The 20782-nt window shown below is 42.6% G+C and overlaps 1 protein-coding gene across 3 annotated transcripts in view; it reads right to left on the minus strand.

Moving 5' to 3' along the window:
* The window catches only part of ARHGAP22 (Rho GTPase activating protein 22), a 157590-nt gene that overhangs the window by 126779 nt on the left and 10029 nt on the right, over positions 1–20782 (minus strand). For 2 of the 3 annotated variants that reach the window (XM_054204706.1, XM_054204705.1), the window contains exon 2: positions 668–867. In XM_054204706.1, the coding sequence (XP_054060681.1) occupies positions 668–867 (200 nt within the window). Of the gene's footprint in view, positions 1–667; positions 868–10114; positions 10153–20782 lie in introns of those variants that run through there. The other variant, XM_054204707.1, reaches the window with a different exon arrangement.

The raw sequence follows: 20782 nt of genomic DNA on the forward strand, positions 1-20782 counted from the left end.
GTCTAGAAGATTTGACAAAGGTAAACTTCAGAGAGTTTAATTTTTTTCCCCTGTTGTAGAAGGGTCACATTGTTCCCCGGTCTGCTAAATTAGTTTTTGCTGTCAGACACACACTCCTCCTTCCAGACACAGCACAAAGCCTTGTGTAAATTCTTTCTCCTCAAAATTTGCATAGAAAAGCAATAACTCCCAGGTGTACATAAAACACACTGAAACACACATTACAGCCCATTCTCAAGTCCTACTTGCTGGCATGTAATAATACCTACTCTACCCATACCAGCTAGCTCACCTCTCTGATGAACAATGGATTATTTGGGAGATAATGAATCCCAGCTGATTAAGCAAGATTTTTCGCTTCTGCCTTAGTAATATGGAACTCCACAGCTCTTCCTGTCAAACTCCAGTCTCATTGATGACCATACTAACATTTGGAGCTCGGCATGCCCTAGTGGGTAAATAAACACCTTGTAACTTTCTCCCAAGCTCTACTACTTGCCTCGGTAGTAGCTAAGTCTCCCTGCAATGTCTCTTGCCTTTGAACCTCCTTAAGTGTGTATGGTTTTGGCTAGAAGAGAGAGCAACTGAAATGAGCTGTCAATAAAAGCAGTAACTGTGACCCACGTAGAAGTCACAACCAACATGCCCTACAGTTCTCTAGTCATACCTGAGGTTTAGTTTCCTCTTCATCCTTATAATAGAAGAGCTGGTCCCCACGCAGCACAAACCACCGCTGCTGCCAGTTCTTCATAATGCTCCTTTGTTTCTTCAGCCAGCCACACTTCAGCACACGTTCTTGAGGGTTTGGAGAAGAAGGTCTGGAAGGAGGCCCAATCTGTTCACCCATCACCAAACTCTTTGAGCGGGCTGAAAAAGCAATTACAGAGTAAATGAAACAAAGAAATAAGGATAAGAACATGCAGAGAGGCTAAGTAACTGTTCCATACTTCTCAGACATTGACAGACTATTACATGCCGGCTTCTTCTTTGAGCAGGTACTTGTTTTTCAGGGTGTACACTCAAACTCATGAGAGTCAAAGACAAGACAAACATCAACCTTTTGGTACTGTTTACTCTAGCAACCTTCTAAGTTACATGATACCTCCACCAGGGCTCATACTACCTTTCTTTGTGGCAAGTCATTACTGCCTTCCAGCTCTACAAGGGAATAATGATATTGCTCTCTAATAAAGGGATATTTATCCAGTGAGGATATGTAAGTCTGGTGACAGGGGACAGAAAAGGAAGAAGGAGAGAGCATAAGAAAATATTCTCATTCCACACACTGCCACTACTGGGGTGATTAGCTAGTGAAACCACCTGCCACAGGAAAGAAAACAAAGGCCAAAAGAGATTAAAAACTGAGAAAAATTCAAAAAGGGACGAGTCACATATAGATAAAGTAGCTACCCAGAATGGCTAAAGTCACCTCACTCTTCAGGGTTTTCTGACATTGAAGCAGAAAAACACAATGGAAATAAAAAAAGGCAAAATAGAGAAAAAAAAAGTGTAAATATCAGGAAAGGTTTCAGAAGAAGAACTGAAGTCTATTGCCCTTTCCTTCTTCTTATCCTCCCACATGCCTGCAAGTAAGAGTACTGAAGCTTGGGGCATTTAAAGCTAGTCTGGAGTACCAGATTTTGTATATGTAGTATATAATGATTATATATTGTAGGCAGCAAGCCAGTCCTCTAGAATGGATAGGTTAGATAACCTCATAGGTCTTTTCCACCTCTACTTCCTTTGGATTTATGAAGTAATCTTATAATAACTGTTATTTAATATTTCATGCCATTTTCCTTCATTAATGCTAACATGATCATGTTCTCTCCCACTTTCTACACTCAACTAACTTAAAGCACAATTTACAATTGCCCACTTGAAACAGGGCTACAGTTCACAGGCCAGTACCAGTAAGTCTACATCACTGACGTCTTACATTAATGATGTACACTGCTGCAGCTAAAAAACAGGCAAACTTCTTATTCAGGCATCCTTGATACACTACAGCTAATTCGCCCTGTCACAACAAAGGACAACCCTCTGCCTCTCAAAGTACTGTCCAGTTTTACCTCTTTTGTGTTCAGACAATTAAAACATGTGGCCTTGATGTTACCACCTCTCTCTGGTTTCTGCCCTTGGTGCCTCATCACACAGTGACAGAACTGACAACATATGCCAAAGAAAGAAAAATTAAGTGGAAGTCATGGTTTGTGAATAAAAAATAATAATAATTTTTAAAAAATAATAAAAAAAAAAATCACAATAGCAATATTAAGTTTAATCCTATTTCCTCTGTCCCATGAAGCAAACTGCAATAGGAGAGGCAGGTAAGGGACTGAGGTCAAATCTTTGGAAAGCGTCCTCAGTGTAATCCAGAGAGGGAAATCACATTGGCATCTGTGATAAAATCTACTTTGACCTTCCCCATAACCTGTCAGTCAGGCCATCATGTTCTGCTTCATAAAGAAATATAAAAACAGCACTTTTACACGCTGAACACTTCTGTCAGCAGGGGGCAGATCTGAATGGTAGCACATCATCCATTACCAAAAAGTCTCAATGACAGCAATCTCCACCTCTATAGTATCATATACTCCACCCCCCGGTTCAAAAACCCACTTACCTCTCCTGTAACCATTCCACAGGCACTCAGTTTGGCCTCTGACAACTCACCAGTTTTATAGGCAGAAGATGGCATCACTTTGTTAATCTTAAAATTCAGACTCAGTGAAAGTCCTGTCTGACAGGCAGAAGGGATTTATTTTTTTCTGTTTCTCTGAACTGCTAAGGAAAATTCTGCTACTCTCAAGACAACTGTGAATAACAGGTTTTGCCTTGTGCCTCAATCAAGAGAAATTAGGTTTCAACCTATAACTATTTCTTTCTGTAAGAAATTGTTTTTATTTTGTTTTTAGTTTCACTTTAAAATTTAATTAAAAAGTTGAAATTTTATAAGTAGTGCTGATGGAGTATCATAGCTTTTTCAGAATTACATTTCCCTTATTTTTGGCTAAAATACCTTACTGAATTTAACCTGAGCTCATATACAGCATTAGTCCTACATTAGTGATCAGCGAGCTTCAGATTCACTGAAGTAACCCAGCACTCCTCAATTCTGATTATTTTTAAATGGCCAAAAGAATTAAAAAAAAAAAACCTCAATACAGAATTCACTTAAAATCAGGCTTTGATGTATCCATGCTTATTCTCTAAGTTTATTCACTGTAGTATGAGTCATCACAGACAGGGATTTTCATTCCAGCAAGACATACAAAGAACTGATTTTCACCATGAAACTAAGATCCTTATGCCTTAATATATCCCTTTCTGGCAACACAGTGCCCTCTAGCAGATGATTATGAAAAATACCAGAACAACTTCTCTTCCCGCCCCCCATCACTGACAAGAAATGGAGGATCCTATTTCATATGCATGTAGTAAGAAAACAGACTTTTAACATTTAAATCTCTACTGCAGAGGCCTATAAGGATTTAGTTGAAGGAACCACCTCTGCCTCATCCCAGACCACGTTTTGCCACAAGGACCAAACTGTAATCTGGTTTAGGCTGCCCAGGTTCCTTTCCACATTCATGTTACAACATACGTTATTACAAGAACAACTATCCCAATAATTTGCTTTTCCAAATGGAACTATAATGTTTCTAAGGCAACATCTTGGCTATTAACCTAACCAATTAGTCTAATAATTCCAAAATCCATACTTCAGTAAGCACCTCAATCATCTCCACACCAAAGCACTTCAGCACTCTCCAGATTAAGTGTGCAACTCCCAGCTCTTTCCAGTTTTCCTGACTTGCATATAGTCATATAAACCCTCTCCTACTTCATTCTGCTCCCCCCTCAACCCCAAGAGAAACTAGATTTATTTAACCAGAAACCTACTACCTTTATTTTAGCATCTATATTGACGCAGACCTCACAAAAGACATCAAACATCTACCTTTGGAATAATCCAACGTATGTTATCTCATATTTCCCCTCACACACCTTTTGGTGTTATTTGTACAGCTCTACCTAGTAATTATTTATTATACTGAAGAGTTAAGGCTTTTGTAATCGGTCACTAGAGAATGTATATCTCCATATTTTTATTTTAAGCAGCACCATGTCTTAGTCAATTGCTATGGTTGTTAATTCTTCATGCTGTCTGAGCTTTCCATTTCCTTAGAGTTTCTAGTCATGACTGCAATAGTTAATTTCATTAGGGAGATACTTAGCAACCTCATCTGTAAGTCAACAACAGGGATCAGATAGAAATTTTCAGAAGGAGGAATTATTTATAGCTATTAACAGCATTGATGTTTATATTGCATGCTTCACAGAATACAATAATTGCATAGAGGTCAGACAAAAACTTTCACAGATGAGCACAGCCTGTCTTTAAAGCAGCAGGTATCTCATACTACTGGGATCAAAACATCTGCTTTGATAATCCAATCCAGTACATCAAGCCCCTGATTCTTAATGGTAGATATATATTCCTAGTGCTCAACTATTTAACAGAATTATGGAATCAGCAGAGCATAAGGAAGAAAAATCAATAAATCAGACTCAACAACAACTCAGCAAATACTTTACATGCTCTAGAGTTCGGATCCAGTAATGCCTTTTCAATAACACCACACAGTTTGGTTTTGCTTTTCACATTTTCATTGATTATTGATTCAGCCATACACATAAGTTCTAAACAGAAATCAATGTAGAAAGGATTTCAAGCTCTCCTTGGAAAAGGTACAGGATTCACTTGCACAGTGCAGCAGTACTGAAGGGCCAACAACAGGACATACCCACTCAGAAGCAGGGAAACAAGGCAATCACAGTACAGCAAGACTACAACAGACCAGGCAGACCCAAATCCTTGCTGCACCATAGGTGGCACTAACAATTAGCCAAGCCTGTTTTTTTGAGATGACAAACCATTAGAAAGGAGGAATCAGAATTGCAGACCTTGAAAATACCCCTGTGACTGGAAGTGGCACTGGCATATGTAAATTCTCACATCTAGATGAATATGGGAGGAGGAATATGAGCAAAGGTAGTGGGGTGATGATCAATGCCCATTGTAAGAAAGCCTGGGCTACACTAAATAAGCTCCCCATCCAAAACCTCACACTTGGTTGCGATAGTAACACGCTTGGTCTTTAATAGTAAACTCAAAGATTATCCTAAGGAGTGGAGGGATCAAATCAGATGGAGTCACACTGCCATTCCTTACAGAGATAGCAATCCCTATCTCCATCCCAACTCAGCCCTGGCTAAAGCTACTCTTTCTCCATTTCTCCTCCTTGCCCCATTAACAGAGCATCATACGCTCCTACAAGAGTTCCTCCGCAACTCAGACCTGCCTCCTTGCCGGATTTGGGCAATCAATAAGTACCTACTTAAATCAGGGATGTGGAAATCAGTCAAGTCAATGCAATTCAATATCAATTAAAGTTGTAATCTTTTGAAATTCCATAGGCAGTTAGCTTAAATCAATATAGCCATTATAATTGTTTCTGGCTGACAAACTGTCCTACAGTGAAGGCACTTTGCTCTAGTGTTTCTTCAGTCTAATGACATTGTGACAATATGTATTATTTCTGATTCAGTCTTTGTTTAAAGTACTAGCCACAAAGGGAAGTGGTTTCACATACTATAAACAATATTCTCAGTTGTTTTATTTAATTCAAACTTTGCCTGAAAAATGGATGTACTGAAAACACAAGAGTCATATGCCTTAGAAAGACACACTGTATTTCCTCTCATCAAATTGTAAGAAATAAAATACTTGGTTTAGATTTGTTTTCTGTGTACGTTACACATCTGTGTTTGCATTTGGATTTGATTGCTAAGATACCACAGCCAGTGAGCACAAATGAAACCAAGACACTTCCTCAACACAATCTGATAATTTAGCATCTTGAAACACAATAAGCAAAAAAATTAAAGGCAGAATGTTTGAAGTGGCTGGTGATGAGATGTGTTTAGGCAACCAGAAGGATATCAGCTACAAGAGACTGGCGAGGGCTTTTAGTTCCCTTAAGTCAAACAGAGTAGCAAACTGTACAGAAACAAAAGGGTGCTACACAGACATGTGCCTGCTCACATTTTGTGACCTGGAGAACACTTACCACATTCAGAAACACTACCATAAGAGCAGGCTGTGCTCCATTACTTCTATTTAATAAAGCTACACCTGTCTATTCATAACATTTTATAGACCAAGATGATCTGCTACATTGTACTTCCTTCCCTTGTCTTGGTTTTCTTTCAGCCAAAACAAAAATATGGAAGGATATTTTGCTGTGGAAAATTATTTTTCATGTCCATCCATCAGATATTGCTGAAGAAAATGAAAAGAAAAACAAATGGGTCTGGAAACCCATAATTTGTTCCAAGAGAAACCACACATGCATTACACTGAAGCAGTTTGGAGGGCACTTACTGTCCAACCCAAGGAAAAGCAGAGAGACAATTAGCTCTACATATGTTTGTCTAGTAACCTGTATTTTCTGCAATGTTGGGATACCAGACTGCACGTGCCAGAGCAGGTAACCTTGCCAAGAAAAGATTCTGACAGTCTGAAGAAGTGATCTGTTTGCACAAATATTTACTTGATATTATTAAGTTCCTGCAAAAACAACTGCATTCCCGAAGGCCACTTCATAAATCTGAAATCCAACATAAACTATTACAATTTCACTCTCAGACTAGAGATGACTGATGTTAGAAACTGTCTACATATACAGGGTAAAATACCTTTCAGTTCTTGCCTGAAGGGCAGAAACTTTGGTTATAGATATTTACCTATAGGTAAGACACATTCTGATTAAAAACAAAAATCAAAACCAACCAAACAAAAAAAGAAAAAAACACACCAACCACACAGACAGCCTTTTGAGCTGAAAGAGCAAAGAGATGGATAGGGAATAACTAAAAACTGCAGTTCAGCTACAGAGCGCAGCTACAGCCAGAGAATTTGAGCCAGTCTGAAGGACTCTGACAAGAAATAAACTATACACTGCAGCAGAAGATGTATCAGTTACCCCAGAAAGGAGCACAGATGGACTGGGGAAACTAGATTTGTTCATGAAGGAGCACCCTGTCTCCAGAACACAGGTTCATCCCCTCTCAGAACTCCTAAGAACAAAAGCTGAGGGTTCTGCTTTCAAGACTTTTGCTTTTTTATAAGGGTTGTTATCTCTTTTGCACTGCCAGATGAGTCAGTGCTCTTTCACTGGCAAAAGGAAAAGAGACTGGAACTGCACGTGCACCACGGATTTCTGAAGAATAAAAGTAAACTGCATACATTCTCCATACCAGCATGTTTTAAGGGTGGGCATGCTGACAGTATCTGGCAGAACTGGAGACAAGATTTCCTGCTAGCTAGCAGGTTAGCAACACGAGAACAACGCTGTTGTACTACACATGCTGCATCTCGTACTGAAAGCTGTGTAGCCCTGCCGTGCCATAAGCTCAGGCACAGCAACACACATTTAAAGTTGCCTATAGCCTTTCTAGAGCCATCAGAGCTGGCTGAGATCTTTGCATCAGTCTTCCATAAGCATGCAGCATTTCCTTCATAGAACATATAGAAAACCCATGCCTGTTTTCTACCTACAGTACAGCATTTACAGAACACAGTCAGAACCAAGAGGCAAAACCACACTAATTTGAGGGCAGTTGCCTCCTGAGTGGCATGAAGAAATGAATCTTGGTTGTCTTTGCAGCACTGAAGATAGCAGCTATGACCTTTCACCCCTTAAAAAGGTACAGTCAGCTCTGTATAAAGCATGTTCTAAATCAGAAAAATAATTTTATACTCCAGTGGCCTGTGCAATGTGACTATAAAAGCAGCTTTATTGGTCAGAGTTACTTTGCAAAAGTATGCAGGTAGTGCACCTAAACAAGGCAGCGGAGGGGATCAGGCTGAAGAAATACAAGAAAGAGCTTCAATCTTATTTATCTTTTAAAATGACATAAAGGTTCAAGGCTTCCATGAAGTATGGTAACAGATGACCTGGTCTTGTCTTTATTGAATCAAAGAACACACTACAGTAGCACATACTGATATATATTAACGCAGGGCCTTTCCACAAGTCAAGGAAAACTCATATCTATTTGATAATTAATGCAACCCACACCACACAATGAAAAAACCCCACATAGTCAGTGGGATAATTTATCCCTTTACTCCTGAAGAACAATTTACATTTGTCTTCAAACTACTGTTACAAATTCACAGCCTCTTAGACTCCAGAACTGTTAAGAAATTTGGCAATCCATTGCTGCTGTCATATAGGTAAAGGGGCACTGGTTTGTTGGTTGACATTTCACTCCAGTTCTGGAGACCTCATTAACCTCTGGAGACCTTTGACCTATGTACAAAGAAGTCCCAGCCTTATTTTGCTGTCACTAGCAGCAAAAAGGCCAGCAGGTCTCAACTCTGCAGACCAGTCATTTGAAGAGTTTAACCTTGTATTTTCAAAAGCATTTGAATTACTGCCCCAGGTTGTGGGAATATGTGGGGGGGGTTGGCACCTGTCAACGAATAAACCTAAAATTCTGCAGGTAACCTGCCGCCAGCTGTTCGCAAGAGTGCCCTGTAAGTATACAAAGCCATGCCAGTCTTGTCAAACGCTAGCATCAGATCGTGGATAAGTGCCAAGATGGCTTGATTCTTTCTGCTACAATAAATTGACCTACTGATTTACCACCTAGTAAAGAGAAATACTTTGTTCTAAAAAACACAATGTATTGTGGGAAACCACTGAAAACCGTCAGCATTCACATGAGGTAACCTGCATCTTCTCTGTGGAACTGGGGAATTTGCTAGGTCTATATTACAAACTAGTACAGCACACTGGGTGTAGGGTGGAACAAGTAGGGAGGAACACCTGGCACCACAGACACACCATCTACACAACATTATTTCAGTGATTTTATTTGGATTGACCATAGAAGCACACTGCATATGGAGTGCACTTTCATTCAAAAGTAATCCAAAATGATGCTAAAACACCAACCAAAGCACGGTAGGTAGGAAAGATCAGGAGACCTGCTCCAAAAGCATGCCATTTATCCAAACCAAAATGGATGTTTATGTAGACAACCCTAACAACTCCAAATGACAACGATGGCCAGGATCAGCCTACTGACCCAGTAGTTTAGGCTATGGACAGAGGCACACGCTTGGTAGAATTGACAGTAGATAGTGATGCTTTTAGATATTATAGTAGTAGGGACTAATAATTATAATTATTTTCTTCATTGAAGAGTTCAAGTCTTAGCTGTTGAACCTAGCTATTCCCATGTCTAGTTTTACTGCTTCCAGTGTATCCAAAGTAGCAGCATGGCTGCATCATTACAGTATGAATAAAAATGCATACAGAACAAGTAAGAGAAACTATTGCAAAAAAGTCAGTGACAGGACAAGTAATAAAGACATCATTTATTTACCACTGTAACTACTTGCTCTTTACTTCTCAAGAGATGATATCCCACGGCAATGCTTATGCCTTCCTTCCAGTATCAGATACTTTACTACAGCAAAAAAAATCACACTCATGCAGCAATTTGAGTTAGCTTCTCTATGACAGAGCACACAAAATACATTAGAGCACAACCATTCAAATTTGCCTTCATTGTGCTCACAACTTTTTCTTCGCTAACAGTGGCCTCCTCTCCCTCCTAGAAATAGAAGGAGGAAGTAGATTTGCATAGCTTGCTGCAGGTCATATTTTAAGCACCCCATTTAGCATAGTTTTCTCCAAGTCAACGAACATAAACACAAAAGGCAAGAATAATGAGGTAATACTCTGTACTCTTGAGGCAGGGTTAGAGAGCTACAAGCTCCAAGAACGGAACACTAGTCACTCAAGTAATACTCACATGCTTCATGTATTTGTGAAGTACTGAAAGGGATACATAGAAGCTGGAGGGCCAGTCCGTTATAGATTTACACTAAGCTACACCAATAGAACATGGAGATTCAGCTCAGCTTCATTACCAAGAGAGATTCATTTCATTAATTTTCTGGGGTTTTTTTTTTTGGGGGGGGGGGGGGGGGGGCAGCTGAGTGGGACAGGACACTCAATGATATTCTTACCTCCTCTTCTTGCTGATCAGGAGTAAACTCAGTAACCAGTGGGTCAGAGCCCCAAATTCAACCTGCTGCGTCCTCCGTTACTGCAAAATCAGAGTTATAGACCATATTGATAGGCAGCCCAAGTACAGAAACTTGCTCCCAGCAAAAGACTGTATTTTAATTTTCAGGTCCCTTTATCTGCACCATCCTCTGATAGTTCCCAACTGGATCCACTGCAGACTATTCGGGAGACAGATCAGTACTTAGGTCATAACCATTTGGTATTCGCTATAAAGCATGCCCACTTCTTATGTGTGATGGACTACAAAACTATCTAGCAAACACAAGCACCAGCTCTCCAGTCCCACTGAACCTTGGCAGAATCTCCTGAAAGATGTACATCATCTCCATCTGGTTGGTTAGAACTGCCTACCTGACAAGCACTGCTGAAGGCACCTCTGCTGCTGGCAAAGCTCTGTAGTGCCACGGGCAACCATGCTGAGCTACAGCTCACTGCTGCCAGAAGAGGGAAGTCTTACTCCCTTCTCCTTACACCCACACTGCTCTTTCCTTCTGTTGATACACCCAGCCTTATGTTCCCACACTTCACTGACAAGGTGAGACCTTTTTATAAGAACAGTTACTCACTGGAATGGCAGAAAGTTATCTCATGTTTTTTTCTTCCTGCTATTTTAGTGAGTCAAATCAGGTCAGAGAATGAGACTGAATGAATACCTTATACTCCCTCTGCAATCAGCAAAAGCCTCTTGTAATCCTCTGTACGGGTATGGCTTTAAGACTTAAGTTTTTAATAGCCTTCCCAGCCCTAGTGGCCTGCAGAGCAAACAAAAAAAATGCTGACCACGGTAACATTGAGACTGGAGCTAGGACTCCCTGAGCTCTTACAGCACCAAGCACCGTAAAGTCCTGGTCAAGGCTGCAGCACAAGCATAGGTCCATTGCAGCATAACAACTCAAGCTAGTCATAGGTCCTCCAGTTACCCATGTGTTTATAATAAACAATAACACTTGTCCCATGCCAAGCACATGGTTATTCAGATGCTGCAGTGGCTGCCAGCATCACTGGTACAAGCACCAAAGACATTTGTCTATCACATGTCATGGGATATCACTGCCCAAAATTATTCTGGACTGAAAAAATAATCAGGAGTACTGAAAACTTTGTCAAAGCCTTTTGCCAGCAACTGGATATACAACTGAGGCGATATCATGGACCAGCCACTTTCAGCAATAAACTTCCCTGAATTTGGCCATAAGATTGTATTTCTCATTTCCCTCATCCAAACATCAGGAAGGTATTTATTCCTACCCTACCCCTATACTTCTCAGGGTATAGTACTGAACCAATAGTTCAATGTGCCCATTTGTTGTACCTACTTTCAGTGTGCAAACAAAGCCTGCTTCCTTCTCTGCACAACAGGTGATCTGCGCTAACACCAGGGTTGATTTGGGGGACAAAGGCAGAAGAAATCCAGGAATGCTTACTCCTATGTTAATTCATACTCTGAACCCAAGTACCCAATTCAGATTATCTAGCTATAAGTATTTGTAACAAGATGTCACTCGTTAATAAGGTAAGGATGGCTCCCCCTAAACTGGAGGTCTGCACAGGAATAAATATTGACCCTGTGCCTACAGTTCTCCCAAAGAGATCATGATCAACCCAATTCTTTCCCCTGCCACAGAAACAGTTCTCACCTTAGAACCAACGTATACAACTTCCTTGTTATTTAGCTCCTTACACCATAGGTTTGTTCTTTAGACTTCAATACCAGTTCACAGGATGACTATCTTATTGAAGCGTAAATAATTCTTAAACACCTGCTTTTAAGAGGAAGGATAGACAAGTAAATTTTTTCAACCGCATCAAAGGTCTAGTATCTTCTCTCTTTAGCTCTTCATAAAGACCAATTTACTGCCTTTTGGGCACAAGGGACACACATTAGAAGGACTATCAGCAGCAGCTTCCCTCCCCCATATTAGTTTTAAATACCTTAAACACATGCAGGCTTGGGCAAAGTCTAGGCATAGATCCTTTCCTCTTCCAACTCACCAGACAGATCATACTACAGCCTCATCAAGAGGTTTCCCCTTCCCACTAGTGTGCAAGTGCCTTTATTGTTGTCTGAAACTACCTCTGCCCATAATGCAAGGAGCTGAAAAAAACAAATTAAGCTGCTTATGCTGCTGCACTTGCCTGTCAGTTACCACACATGTAAACGGAAAGCCAGCAAGGTAAACAAGTCATTCTGAAAGTAACCTTGCGATGAAGAGGAATACATTTATACAGGCACTAAAAGTAAGCAGGTGACTGTCCTCTCAGGAGAAAGGTGCTAGCATTTATAGTGTTTCCATTGTGCTCTTTACAATCCTGCCAGTTTCACCGTATAATCACTCAGTGGGTGTTTTACAAGTAATTAAGAGACCCTATGGCTTTTTAATTTTTTAATATTTAATTCCCTCCCCGCAAGTTCTCTCTCCAGCAGCCCAGCTACCCTTTGAGCTGAATTACTGCTCTCCCTCAAGGCCCCTCCCAGGAGGTGAGGCCATGGCTTGTTATTTCAAGTTCAGATTGCCTGTGCTTAATAAGCTAGTGCCTGCCTACAAACTTTTCAGGGCTTTTCCTAAGGAGAGTGATTTCCTGCCTGAGCCTTCAGACAAGGACAGAAAGCTGCTATTGCTAAGAGCAACACTTACTTCAGCACACACCATGAATCCTACGTGGAAAGAGGGCGGCATCTCTACAGAGATGAGAAGATTACACCTTTAAACAGCCCGAGTCCTTCTTCATGGGACACACCACAAAGCAAGAGTGGGAATTTGAACCTCTCTCTGGAGAAATCCCACAAATATCACTTTCTTGACCCTTTCTGTATATGCACATGGCCACTAAACCATGACAACAGAGACAAAGTAATTGCAGCACACAGCTGCTAATGCAGCTCGCTGCCGCACACCCCTGCGCCAAAGCAGCACAGTGCTAGGAGACTGACCTAGTACCAAGAAGTAATTCCCTTCTTCATTCACCTCCCTAGGGCTCCACACAGTGAGAGGGAACACCCAGCTCCCTCTTCATTCATTTCTCTACCGCACTTTACCCTCTAGTTTGGGCCTACTTCTTCCCGCTGCCTTCAGGGCAGTTAATCCAGCAGCGCACTACCTCCAGCCCCAATACCATTGCCATAGAACTTTAAACTCAACTCAGCAGCTTCATCTCATATTTCTCTAAAGGAAAAAGATGAAACCCAGACAACCTACACCACAGGCAGGGCCACCTCTTCCTCCCCAGTACCTCACAGACTCCTTCCTCCACCAGCTCACAAACTGAGCCATAAACCTAATCATATTTACCAGCACTTTATCCTAGCCTTTTACCCACGTACCTTTCTAAAGCTCAGCTCCCGAAATTGCCTCCTGCCTTAAGGAATCACTCATCTAAGAAAGGAGGGTAGTGAACTTCCCCCTCACAGCTGGGTTCCTCGTTAATGGTGGCTCTGCCATGCCAGCTGCAGCTAGTCACACTGATTGCTCACTGCCTCGGGGGCTGGTGTGCTCCCAGCAATGTTGGTGGGCTCTCAGGGGCTGAGGGAAGTGTTTGGAGGAGTTCACAGTTCCAGGGCTGTTTACTTTGGTTCTAGGAATAGGAAGCTGGGTGTTATTTTTTGCCTGGTAAGATAGAGGTGCCAAGGTACTGGCCTCCCATGTGCACTGGGATAGCTGTGTGCATCAACAGCACCTCAAACCAGAGCTGCAGCGTGGGGCTGTGGAGCCATTGGTGTTCTTTGCAGAGCTAAGAGGCTGCAGGTGCTAAGCTGTGGTTTGATGAGGGTGACTAGACACATGGGAGAGTTCCCCTTTTCTGCCTTTCACTGCCCAGTGAAAGGAGGGTTCTTCACACAGCATGACTTTTAACAGAATACAGTCTGAGGAGCTATCTGCACTGAGCAGTCTCTGAGATCCAGGACTTGCTCCAGCAGCATAGTGCTGGCCTCTGCAGGAGTTGGGGGGCAAGGTAGCACCAGTTTGGCCCTAATGACAGAGGAAAATAGAAACATGATAGTGAACTCCTGTTGTACATGGGGCAGCAGAATTGCCTCCTCTTTGTGGAGGACTTGGAGAACAGCCAGAAGCTGGAGGGCTGATGCCTTGGTAAACAGAAAAGTCCGAGTGCACTTAGGACTGTTCAGCTGCCTCTGGGTCCCTATGAAATATATTTATTTCACTGTTTCTAGTTTCTTCTCTCTGCCTTGTCCTTTTTCAAAAACTGAATTGCACACTGTTAATTCTTCTCCTTTTTGTTGAAATCTCCTTTAACCATTGTTTTTTGTTCCCTTGCTGGGCCTCATCTCAGCTCTGCCTGTCATACAGATTGACCTGCTACCTGTGCCTGCTACTGGGGCTATAGGTGCCTCTTAGATGAGGTCCAACTCCTGGAACCTGAAGTGTGTTGGTGATACTGAAGAATTATTAACTAGTCAGCCCAAATAGGACTCTGAACAAGCAGCATCTTCTAACAGAGTCAGAGGTGACCTCCACTCGTCTAAAATTGCCTAATTCATATTTTCTTAGATGTCACTCATCATCACCAAAGTTTATTCCTGGGTCTCGCAAACTCAGGATAGATGAGAACTCCTGAAAGCCATGACTAGTTGCTAGCATTCTGCTGTGATTAAGACTCTCTAGAAGAAGTGATTAATAATGTCATTTCCTTTAGACAAGAAATCTCTAGAGGGATCCCCAATCACCCTATGTTTCTGGTACAGAAAAAAGTTCCTGGAGGCATCCCCCGCAATTTCATACCAGTATCTTCATCCTATTATGCCCTCCATTCACTCAAGAAATAAAGTTGCAGGGTTGCATTTATATGTCTAAGTTGTTCTTAACCGGTGAGTTCTTACTGAGTTGGATGTGTTCTGATGACAGAAAGTGGACAGTGAAAACTGATGAATAAGAAAGAAGAATAATCCAGTATTTTTTCCCATACATTAAACTTGGGAAACTCACTTCAAGTCCTTGCTCTGCCCTGGAATTCATATGTGGCTTAGAGTTTTTCCCTAATCCACAGAATATAAATGTTACCTGTGAAATATGGCATATGCAAAACACATACAGCTCTAAAATCGTTAGGACAGAGATTGATTGAGAAATCATGCAATCATGTATCCTTACTGCCATAAGAAAGCAGTTTAAACATAGGGTATTCATGCTCCTGTAATCAAAGACACAACACTTTCATTAAAAATACAATGACACCACTGCAAAGGCATTGAATATTAAAACCTAGCTGTCTTCACTGGAAGCACATGAAGCTTACATTGTAAATATGCACACTCCCAGAGAGCTGTAATAGTACTCCACCCTTTAAAGTCCCTCCTGGCAGCATTACTATACAAAATCCTTAGAAATGTTTTAAGTATGCTAAAGCCCACTTTTCATTAAAATTGAATTATGACAAGTCTCAGAGAAGGAAAAAAGACAGAGGGAAATAATTCTATTCTACTACAGCCATGCTGAAGGATAACTCAGGTAAAACCAGTACATCTGCAGCAGGCTAGCTAGCCAAAATGTCTCCCATCACTTTTTCCAGGCTCTAAGTTTTAATTAAACAAACAAACAAAAGTTTAATTATTACGACTGTGAATAAAGTTTTCAGCATACTGTAACATATATATGAGCATGCCACAAACAGAAATAGCATGGTCAATGAAGCACAGACAATTCGTAATGTCAGACACCCTTTAGTACGAAGTCCCAGTAAGGAGAGAAGATTTAGCTGAAGACAGGAATAGTGTGAAGAATCTATCATGTCAGCAGGCTAACGCTCTTGCTGTAGAGGGCAATCCCATCACACCACTTACTAGAAAACAAATGCATTAGCTTGTAGTCAGTCCAACTTCCATTTCCTAGCAAATTTAAATGCAACTGGGCAGGTATAACCTATTTGAGAGTTTTAAAACCAAGGAGCAAATGTTTTCTTTCAATTTTTTTCATCTCTTAAAAACAATGAAACAAAAATGCATTCTTTGAGACTGAGGATGTAGTCTGAAAACTGCTTTCCCTGGTCTCCATACTGAAAGTTGCCTCCACTCTGGAAGGCAGTATTTCTATGCCCCATCACATAGAAAGGATGTGAAAATAGATGTTTTCCATTGCAGTCACTTATTTCAGAATCCTGGACTCTGCCAATTGCTGGACGTAAAACACTGTAGATGAAAAAATAATGCAAAATCCATTCAGGCCTAGCCAGGATGAATGATTTTCCAGAAGGCCCATTTATGCACATTAAGATTTTCAGTCTGTGAAATTTTACACCTTCCTAGGTCTTATGAAAACATAGTGTACCTCAGAATGTATGTTTCTGAGTTACAGATGCAAGCTTGCTGCGGGAACGGCAAGGGCTGCATTACGCTTGACAGTTACCTCTAGTAAGGCAAATTATCTTTGTTCTCTACCATACCTTTCACAGATGTTAAGAACTATACCCCAGCTGTCAGGCTGAAGTCCAGACTCAGCATTTTCAAAAGCCTGAATGTCTTTAAACCTAGGAGCTTTCTTAAGGATCATCCACAAGTCAAACAAAAATGACAGTATCAGATGTCACGAGTTTAAGGTGTAAAGGTACATTCTCAGCAGAGATTTGGATAAACAAGGGGAGCTGATGAAGCATTCCTATTTGCACAGATGCAGAGAGCTAGAAGCAAGGATCTGGACACACAAAAAGGTGGTTTGAGTAATTCAACCACAAGAAAGCTACACCAAATACATGAACATCCCTAGGTTCAGCTTTATTGCTGCTTCCTATCACACTCAAGTGAAACCACAGGCTGTACCCAGAGTATCCCTCCCTGCCCCTTCTCTTCATTCTGTCTGCTCAGAGAAGTCATGCTGCCTCCCTTACACAACTAAGTCCTCAATGGCAGAGCTAAGAGCCACTACCCTGAAAAGTCAGCCAAACTCATGCACCAGCTTGCAGCAGATCTCCTGCCCTTGTTCATGCTCATTGTCAGCAACAGATTCTTGCAGCCTTCTCGATACTTTGCTTGCCCACCACTTGAACCTTCATTAGCAACCCCAACTGAGAGTCCAGGGAGCATGAACTACCATTTCACATTCAGCTCAGCCTTACAAGGTGGGACACTTACCTTCAAGAAGCATTCAGCATCTTCAGCACTGCTTATTTACAGCTCCTGTGAACATAAGCTATAGAAGAACCTTGCAGGATTAGGTCCTACTTGGTAACTTTTGTAAGAGGCTACCAGTGCTTTGCCATGGCATTGCAAAAGTAGGAAAAGTCCTGAAGTTTCAAAACCCATCAAGCCAGCTCTTTTCATGAGTTCTAAATTCCCTCAGAAATAAACCTACCACTGCACAGTTAATGAACCAAACAGAACAAACCCCAAGAGAATGACATATACTGCTATAAATTGAAACTGAATCACAAAGGTACACTACATTTTGCTCCCCAAGCATTACTAGCCCACAGGAATCTAGAATAATATCTGTCCCGTAACTAGACTTCAATATGTATTAACGTACAATTTAGTCTCTTCCAGATGAATTGAAGAAAGCGGAAGAATGACGGGCATGCAGTTGTGAAAGCCTGTGTTCCTTACTAGGACAGACTTCTGTACCACTCTAGTCACATCATTTAGCTTGTCTCATCAGAGCTGTAGTAGCCCACAGGAACGCTGCATAACAAATATATTAAAGACTGGAAGATTAGACAGCCCTTAGAAGGGGGATGGCGAAGACACAGCACCTACAAAAGACCTGCTGAACTTTTAGAAAACTAAATAAATAAATATGGATGAATTTACTGTGGCTGAGGCTGTACATATCTGATCCTGACACCTACAGATGGCAGGAAGCTTCTTCCTTCCAAGATACTAACAGCTTTTTAATGGCCTGTTAGTATTTTGAGGACTGTTCAGTGCGTAATACTGCTTTCATATATATGATGCAAAGTGACATTTGGATGGAAGTACTTGTCTCAGAATCACAGTAGCTAGAACCAGTGGCACTTTCCTATTTTATAATGCTGGCATGGCTGAAGAAAAACCTAATCTTTACATACTCTTCTGACTGTGCCTGCTTTTGCTCCTAAATGACATTAATCTAGCCTCTGTTTCCGATGGGTGGGAAGATATCCCCCTGAGACTGTCATTAGGCTGCGAATGGCAACGATGCTCAACAAATGCCATGTCAGCCGAGGAGCTGGTGCTGCAGCAGAAGATCACACAACACATCCCCAGCCAGAGCATCTCCGCCACCGGCTGTGCCCAGCCCCAGCTGATTGCTTTACTAACGCTGCATACTACACCTCGCAGGTCTGAACGACTGCTCAAAGCAGCTGTTGCAAACCCAGGGCAGGTTTTCCTTCTTTCCTTCCTTTGTCTTGTCCACAGCTCAGACAGAACGACTTGCCCCACCTCCTGCTTCCAGCCCTGGAGTAATAACATGCAACAGCTAACTGCTTCTCCAAGATGCTGCAGGTAAACTCGTCACAACTGTCTCCAGCTGTTACAATTAACTTCAGCATTATAAACACAGCATTATAAACACAGCATTAGCAACAACCACAGGGGTGCAAAGGCTCCATCGAGTCCCAGGACGGAGTACAAATTTTGAATTAACCCTGCTGCTCAGCCCTGACATTGCAGACGACGTTGGTGAACACAAGCACAGGTCCCCTCCTCCTACGCTTCATTCTCCACGAACCTTTGCAAGCGCCGCTCGCTCCCGCTGCCCTCCCCAGGGCAGCCTTCGCCCAGCGGGGCGGCAGCCTCGCTCTGCCGGGGGAGGGCCACTGCAGCTCGGGGCGGGTGTCTCCGCCACCGCCGGGAAGTTTCGCCGTGCCGGCAGACGGCCCCTCTGCCCACAACGCGAGGCGCACGGGAAGGCACACTCACCTCTCCTGGCCTGCCTGATCTTGGGGCTCAGCATGCTCCCGGCTGGGCGCGCCGCTGCCGGCAGCCTCAGCGCCCGGCCCCGGCCGCGGCCCCGCGCATCGCCGCGCCCGCCGCTCTCCGCTCCGCTCCAGCGCCACTTCTCTCCACTCCCAGCTCTGGCTCAGGGGTGACGCTTCACATGGGGCTAAATAAACCCGAATGCATTATTTATCCGGCCTGGAATTAATTCCCATCCAAACTAGGCATTAAGTGGCCCGGTAATTACTGTCGATAAATCACTAGCACGCAGACACGAGGGCTGGACCTGGCTCCTTCTGCTAATTGGCCATGCATCAGTGTTATTAATATGCTGCTTTCAGGGAGCAGCGCTGATCCCGCACTCCCCCGCTGCATCTTCCTCCGGTCGCGCTCAACAGACGCGTTGACTCGACAAGGATCAGATCAGGAGCTGAATCTTCTCTCCAAGCCCGAGCCACGGGGGAAAAAGGGCACAAAGCACACGCCGAGAAGCTTGCGCCATCTGATAAGGTTGTGCGTTAGAATACCAAGTGCTTTGGTCCAGAGGGCAGCGGCGTGCAGGGCTGCCTTCTGAGCGCTGCATCCCTCCCGGGGGGGTATTCCGGTGGGAGCCGGGCAGCTGAGAAACGACCCACTGCTCTCTGCAAGGAAGAAAAATCTCTCTTGCCTGCACTGACAGCCTGGCGGGATGCGCACAGGGGAATGCCATCACTCTGTTTTAGCACCTATCATTTTTATTTGTACTCCTTGCTAAGCTCTCCCTCACCCCTTCCTTGGGGGGGTGGAGGGGAGTCAAAGTCCGCAGTCAGTAACGGAGGGAGGAAAGGACAAACATTTGATGAAATAGTTAGTACTATTAAATAGTATCTATAAATAGATACTTGGATGAAAACTGAATCCAAATAATTTACACATCCTGCACCTGGGCTGCTTTTAGAACAACCTCCTTCCTCACCATCCCCGTCTGCCTAGCAGGTCCTTCTGCAGTGTAGAAAAGGGGGTAAATACCTCCCTAGCAATGTGTATGCCCTGCAGCATCACCCTGCAGGTTTGTATTACTGAATTGCATTGACAAAAAGCATCTGAGATTGGCAGCTTCCTCCTCTGCCAAGAATATCCATCATATCTTGGATACTGAATATTGGCCATCAGGTCATAATCAATAGTGGAAGAGGTTCTCTGGCGCTTTGCAGAGGCTCTACTTCTCAGTGTGCAGGCTGCAACAATGACTGAGGTGGGTTGGACCTTTAGCTGCTGGTGGAACCAGCTGCTTAGAAGTGATTTTAAGTCTTTGCGTTCATGGTGGCTGTGTCAGATTTACACACTTGTAAATGAGGCTAGAAGTGGGATCTGAACTGTTGTCTCTTCTGAATACACAGGCTCTTGAAGTTATCTCCCCACTAATGATCTGTATTAGCTGGGCTCCAGCACAGTGAAGAACAGCTAATTGGTGATCCTTTCGCCAACAAGCTTAGCAAGCTACCTGATACTGTGGTTAGCCATCAAGAGCATCAGCAGAGGGAAGGTATGCTTCTGCCTTTTTGACCAACACAGTCCCTGGATCAAAAATGCATTCCTAACAACCATTTAAACAGAACTCTTTCTCTCTCCATATTTTTAGCATTTCTTGTCTGCTTTGATGCTGTTTATACACGTCATTTTGCAGTTTGAGCAGGAAGCCAAAAGGTGTGTACAGTAAAACATGACAAGAGATAAAGTTAAGTGAACTTTTAACCTCATG

This window comes from Rissa tridactyla, chromosome 6, assembly GCF_028500815.1.
Source record: "Rissa tridactyla isolate bRisTri1 chromosome 6, bRisTri1.patW.cur.20221130, whole genome shotgun sequence".
Classification (NCBI taxonomy): domain Eukaryota; kingdom Metazoa; phylum Chordata; class Aves; order Charadriiformes; family Laridae; genus Rissa; species Rissa tridactyla.